Source organism: Phyllobates terribilis, unplaced genomic scaffold (genome assembly GCF_046119375.1).
Source record: "Phyllobates terribilis strain yellow unplaced genomic scaffold, ASM4611937v1 Scaffold_3__8_contigs__length_932513732, whole genome shotgun sequence".
NCBI classification, from domain to species: Eukaryota; Metazoa; Chordata; class Amphibia; order Anura; family Dendrobatidae; genus Phyllobates; species Phyllobates terribilis.
Window position 1 is genome coordinate 232,744,875 of NW_027362763.1, and position 6,511 is coordinate 232,751,385.

The following is a 6,511-nucleotide window of genomic DNA, read 5'->3' on the forward strand; positions in this document are numbered from 1 at the left end:
CTGAGCAGCGCAAGCAAGCCTGCGCTTCTCAGTGTCTGCGGGATGAGAGGCTGGATGGCAGCGTTCTGCTGCGGTCCAGCCTGTCATCTCGATGTAGCAGAGCTGAAGCTGTCGTGGGAACCATGGAAAGGTAAGGATGAGGTTGCTTTATTATTTTTCTTTTATTGCAGGAGATCGTTGGCTTCAGCTGGAATGGGCGTGACGGTAAGTATGGTTTAATTTAGAACAATAAAGGATTGTGTCTTTATTTCAATTAAAGGACTTTATTCTGGGTGTTTGTGTTTTTTTTAACTTTGACTATGGGGTTAGTAATGGGGGTGTCTTATAGACGCCTCTCCATTACTAACCTGGGCTTGATGTCAGCTGGCATTATAAGCTGACATCAACCCCAACCCTATTACCCCCTGCCACCGCACCAGGGCAGCGTGGAAGAGCGAGGCTAAGTGCCAGAATTGGCGCATCCTATGAATGCGCCATTTCTGGGGCGGCTGACGGCTGGTGTTTCTAGCCTGGGAGGGGGCCAATATTCATGGCTCCCTTCCTGGGCTATTAATATCAGCCCCCAGCTGTCTGCCTAGCCTTTGCTAGCTATTAAATTAGGGGGGACCCCACGTCATTTTTTTTGGGGGGTCCCCCATTTTAATAGCTAGTAAAGGCTATGTATTCAGCTGGGGGCTGATATTAGTAGCCTGGGAAGCTCCGTGGGTATTACCCCCTTCCCAGGCTTCAAACATCTGCCCCAGCCGTCTGCTTAACCTCCGCTAGAGCCTAAAATTAAGGGAAACCCCACGCCAATTTTTTTTAATAATAAATCCTTTATTTTAATACTAAATGACAAGTACAGTAACCAACACTATCACTGTACTTCATATATATGTGACTGACATGTTTCTATCTATCTAATCTATGTGTGAAGCTCTATTCTGTGTGTTATAAATTGTCGGGTACCGCTGCTGAATTGCCGGCCGGCTTTTTTAAAGAGACGGTGCATGAAAACACTATTATTTTTTTTGATAAATCCTTTACGCTAAATGACAAGTACAGTAAGCAGCACTTTCACTGTACTTCGTATATATGTGGCTGACATGTTTATATCTATCTAATCTATGTGTGAAGCTCTATTCTTTCGGTTCTAAATTGTCGGGTACAGGTGTATGCCGCTGCTGAATTGCCGGCTTTTCATGTTTCACTGTTGGCACTGTTCCCATCGATTTGGGCAATCACTGTAATGCCACAACCACCATGGCTGTGGCATTACAGTGAGTGGCAGACAATCCCTGCATGATTGGTGCTCTAAATAGCGCCAGACATGCAGGACACGCTTTTGGTGCACGAACAGTTATCGAACATAACCTCGAACAGCCGAATTTTTTGCAAATCGTTCGGGTTCGTCGAACAACTCGAACACCGCCCAAAACAGCTCGAATTTGAGATTGGCGAACAGTTCTAGTCGAACACCGCTCATCTCTAGTCTCTACCAGCTTTACGCATCTAGAGGCTGAAATGTTTGCCCATTTTTCTTTGCACACTAGCTCTGTCACAGTGCGATTGAATGGAGAGCATCTTTGAACAGCAATTTAAGTATTACCACAGATTCTCAATGGGATTTAGGTCTGGACTGTGACTAGGCGATTCAAACACATGAATATGCTTTGATCTAAAATGTTTCCATTGTATCTCTGGCAGTATGTTTAGGGTTGTTGTCCTGCTGGAAGGTGAACCTAAGCCCCAGTCTTAAGTTTTTTGCAGCCTCTAACGGGTTTTCCGCCAGGATTTCCCTGTATTAAGCTCCATCCATCTTCCCATCAACTTTGACCAGCTTCCTTCTCCCTGCTGAAGAAAATCATTTCCATAGCATGATAGTGCCACCAGCATGTTGTGATGGTGGGGATGGTGTTTTTAGGGTTATGTGCAGTGTTGGTTTTCTGCTACAGGTAGCATTTTGCATTTAGCTCAAAAAGTTCTGCTTTGGTCTCATCTGACCGGAGAACCTTCTTCCACGTGCTAGCTGTATGCCCTACATGGCTTTTTTTCAAACTGCAAACGGGACTTCTTATTGCTTGCTTGCAAAAATGACTTTCTTTTTTGTAACTCTTCCATAAGGGTCAGGTTTATGGAGTATATGACCAATTGTTGTCCTGTAGATAGATTCTCCCACCTAGGCTATGGGTCTCTGCAGCTCCTCTTGAGGGACCATGTGCCTCTTGGCTGCTTATCTAATTGGAGCTCTCTTTGCTTGAAATGTCAATTTAGGTGGACGGTCATGTTTTGGTAGGTTTATAGTTGTGCCATACGCCTTCCATTTCTGGATGATGGATTGAACAATGCTCAGTAGGATTCTCAGAGCTTTGGTGGTTTTCTTTTTTTTTTTTTTTTTAATAACCCAACCCTGCTTTACTCTTCTCCACAACTTTATCCCTAACTTGTCTGGTGTGTTCAATGGTTTTCATGATGCTGTTTGATCCTTAATGTTGTCAAACAAACCTCTGAGGCTTTCACAGAATGGCTGTAGTTATGTTGAGACTAAATTACACACAGGTGACCTCAATTTAAGAATTCTGTGACTTCTGGAGTCAATTGGTCACTTAGCATTTTATTTTGGGGTATCAGACTACAGGGGGCTGAATACAAATGCATGTAACAATTTAATTTTCAGATTTATATATTTGAAAGAATTAGGAAACCTGATTAATTTCCTTTACACTTTACATGATAAAATACATTTAAGTTTATGGATGTAAAATATGGAAAAGTTCACTGGCAATGAATACTGTTTCAACGCACTGCAGGTATCTATGTGCCTATGTGTATATATAATATATACATACATGTATGAGTGCTATATATATGCAATGCAATGGGGAAGATGTCAGCAGAATTCCATTGCAGCATGATCAATGGGCTTTCTTTCATTCTTTTCTAGGGACATGCATTGCTTAATTTTGTTGTGAAATATACTCCTGATCGACAGTCGTACTTAAGACCTCATCATGATGCTTCAACATTTACAATCAACATAGCACTTAACACAAAGGACACAGACTTTCAGGTAAGTTCTCTCACTGAGGATATAAATCGAACAAGTTCCAAGGAAAAATTAGTTTTATTAAGAGCAGCTACGTGGCTGACGAGACATGAAGAACTGTATGACGGCTACTTAGATTAAAGGAGTTCTCCAGAATATCCATTTGCTTTGGCTCATAGAGAGGGGTCCTGAGCAATTGACTGACTGTTTTCATGTTGTTCACATATCATAATATGGATGTAGATAAAGCCCTTTTATAAAAACTAATTGGAAGGAATATCCTAAGGTAAAAAATCACTGATATGTATACTTTTTGAAACATTTTTCAACATATGAAAGTTTAAATGTAGTGTACTGATTAATTTCACACAATTCTAAGCCTAGGTTGTTATGTTGTTAGAGCTGTATGATGTAGGGGCAGAGACCCTGATTCCAGCGATGTGTCACTTGTTGGTCTGCTTGCTATCATTTTGGTACAATTCCTGTGTCTTCTGCTGCAGATCTAGGAGTGTTCTAAATGATGACGTATGTATAACCCCGCCCACACCTCTGATTGGCAGCTATGGCATGACAAAAAGCTGTTAGAGTGGTGGGGGCGTGGTTAGACAGAATAGTTGACTAGAAGGCACAAGACACCTAGTCCTGTAATGATGATCTCCTGCTGATAATATACTGATTTTTATGACACCACGCAGCCTAAAAAGTGACACATCACTGGAATCGGGCTCTCGGCGCATATACCATGCTGCTCAGCAGGTTTTAATCATATAAACTAAGAAGTTATTGTGAAATATCCACTTAAGAATCTGCTTTTTTTCTTTCTTTTTTTGCAGGGTGGAGGGTGCAGATTTGCCAGGTATAACTGTTCTGTTGATTCACCCAGGAAAGGCTGGAGCTTCATGCACCCAGGTCGACTGACACACTTACATGAAGGACTTCCTGTTACCAATGGCACTAGATATATTGCAGTGTCCTTTATTGATCCGTAAATGTAACTACATTTTTGACATTGGCCTTTCTTAGGATTTATTTTTTATTTATAGAAGTTGTTTTGTTTTTCAGGTCAGAGGATTTACTACTGTTTTAATAAAATGTAAGACACAAAAAATGGTGTTTAAGTGCCAGAAAACTATGCAATGCTTCATTCATTGTAGAATAAACCTATGTTCTAAATACAGATCCTTAGCGTCCATAGAAACCAAAATGGGGCTTTATTATTAGCATTGTAGGTGACCAATTTTGAACATTTAAACATTTATGTAAAGCTGGTGACAAGATACCTCACATCTCCATTTTGCTAATTTTCTAGCAAATTATTTGACTGAATATTGCATACTTAGTCCTTTTGTTACAGGCTTGCAAACTGTAAAGCAGAAAACCTCCACCTCAAATAACCACTCCTTGATCCGCTAACATAACTTAAAGGTTGCCAGATTCATATTTTTAGGGATTTTATTTATTTTTTTTTTGCATTAATATGATTGATACATGATCTTGTATAAAAGCATTCCATTTAAGGTTATAATAATTTATAGCAAATTACAAGCAATAATCATTGATAGAAAGTGAATTTAAAAAATGTGCATACAAAGAGAAGCAAAATAATATTTTAATACTATGATTATTATAATTGTGTCCACCAAAACATAAGATTACAAAAATTATACCAAATAGTTTAACATTTTCAAAGAAGCCAATGTTTTTTTAAGGCAGAATATAAAAATGAATTAATGATTTTTTTCGCAAACCCTTGTATACTGTATGTCTCATCACATAATTTATTTAAATCTAACATATAGCTGACTTCTCCTACTGTCGTAGACCACCAATCTTCAACAAAACCTTAAACTGGTTGTCCACTACTTCCTCTCAATCAGCATGTTTATCCCAGGTAAAATAACACTTATACTCCCCTTCGGTGCAGGCGCCGTTCCAGCGGTTTTCGGCACTCACTTTCCCAGGACTCACGTCACATTATGTCATGCGAGCCCTGCAGCCAATCAGCACTGGCTTCACTTTCCACAACTTCGGATGAATCGGACATCAAGAGGAAGTCTGAGCTGCACCTGGCCGCTCACTTCCTCTTGATGTTTGATTAGTCCGGAGGTGGGCAGAGTGAAGCTAGTGCTGATTGGGCACAGGGATCGCGTGACATAACGTGACACAAGCCCCAAGAGTGAGTGCAGACACTGCTGGAACGCTGCCGGCACCGTAGGTGAGTGTAAGTGTTATTTTACTCGGGATAAACATGATGATTGAGATGGGGTTGTCAGAGTAGTGGTCTATCCCCTTTAAACCATTAATTGCCTCAGATGAGTAGTCCTTGCTTTGTTTTTTTACACGCAAAAAATGAACATGAAACAATGTTTTTCTTCATTGTTTTAAAATCTGATATTTTGAGACATGGAATGGAAATCAATTTTCTTCTCTTTGGAGTCTAAAGTCACATGGGTGAGATTGCTCCAAGGAGATCATGTGTTTTCAACCTTTTTTTTTCTCAATTTAAAAATTGATTTTCAATTATGAACTTGTATAATAACTGTACAGGAGGTGTAATCTAATTCATTGCAGTGGGCCCTGACTTAATAAATCCACCATTAAACTTTTCCTGCATGTGACTGAAGTCTAAACCAAAAATGTCAGGTTGTCCACCTCCGATGCTGAGTGCTGAATGGTGTTTATTTTATTAAAGGTAACTTTTTGCAAATTCTATTTTTTATATTTTTCAACCACACCGTGCCTTTTTCTCAACTTTCTTCTGGGAAGGAGATCTCTGCTGGAAACGCAACAAACTTGCCAGCTGATATATTTTATTTTTGCATTGCGAGAATTGCATTCGGATTTTAGTAATCCTCGTACATGTTTTATAAAGCTACTGTGTGTAATTGAAGGAGTTCTATGAAACATTCACTTTACTTGAATTGTTTGTAAAGAGTCTTCTATTAAACTTGTGTTTTTCTCAATTAAGGCGATCTCTTAAAGAAATTATTTTAAAAATGTTACAGGTGTTAATGATACTTTTTTATACATCTTTTCTATACCTGAAGAGAACAACGTTAAAGTATTAGTAATGTCAGAATTGTGTGATGAATAAATGTTAATTTAAAACTTTATTTGCTTTATTCGTTTTGAAATGTATAAATATTTTACCAATTCCAATTAATGTTGGTTGGTAATTGCAGTTTTAGAGAAATTATTATTCTTTTTTTTTTCAAGGGGGAAGAGAAGAGTTTCTCAAAAATATTTTTATCACAGGATGTCTTGCTGCTGTAACCCTAAATGATCAGCTGTAGTTGCTGATGGGACTTGTTCAGTTTAGGAAAAATTGAAGTATGGCATGGTACCAATTTATTATGCTTTATTCTTGTTTATGTAGTACTTGCATATTTTGTAGAGCTCACAAACATTGTGATTCCAAATGTGCTAGTGAATAATGACTATCTAAATTGAAATCAAAGGATTGTTCCTGAAAAGTAAGGGCAATCG

The 6,511-nt window shown here is 38.8% G+C and overlaps 1 protein-coding gene across 3 annotated transcripts in view; it reads left to right on the plus strand.

Annotated features, from left to right (window-relative positions):
- The window catches only part of PLOD2 (procollagen-lysine,2-oxoglutarate 5-dioxygenase 2), a 198,609-nt gene extending 192,471 nt beyond the window's left edge, over positions 1-6,138 (plus strand). For all 3 annotated transcript variants that reach the window (XM_073674662.1, XM_073674661.1, XM_073674660.1), the window contains 2 exons: positions 2,924-3,049; positions 3,859-6,138. In XM_073674662.1, coding sequence (XP_073530763.1) covers positions 2,924-3,049; positions 3,859-4,014 — 282 coding nt within the window. In that variant the 3' untranslated portion in view covers positions 4,015-6,138. The remainder of the gene's footprint in view (positions 1-2,923; positions 3,050-3,858) is intronic.
- Positions 6,139-6,511: the final 373 nt, after the last annotated feature.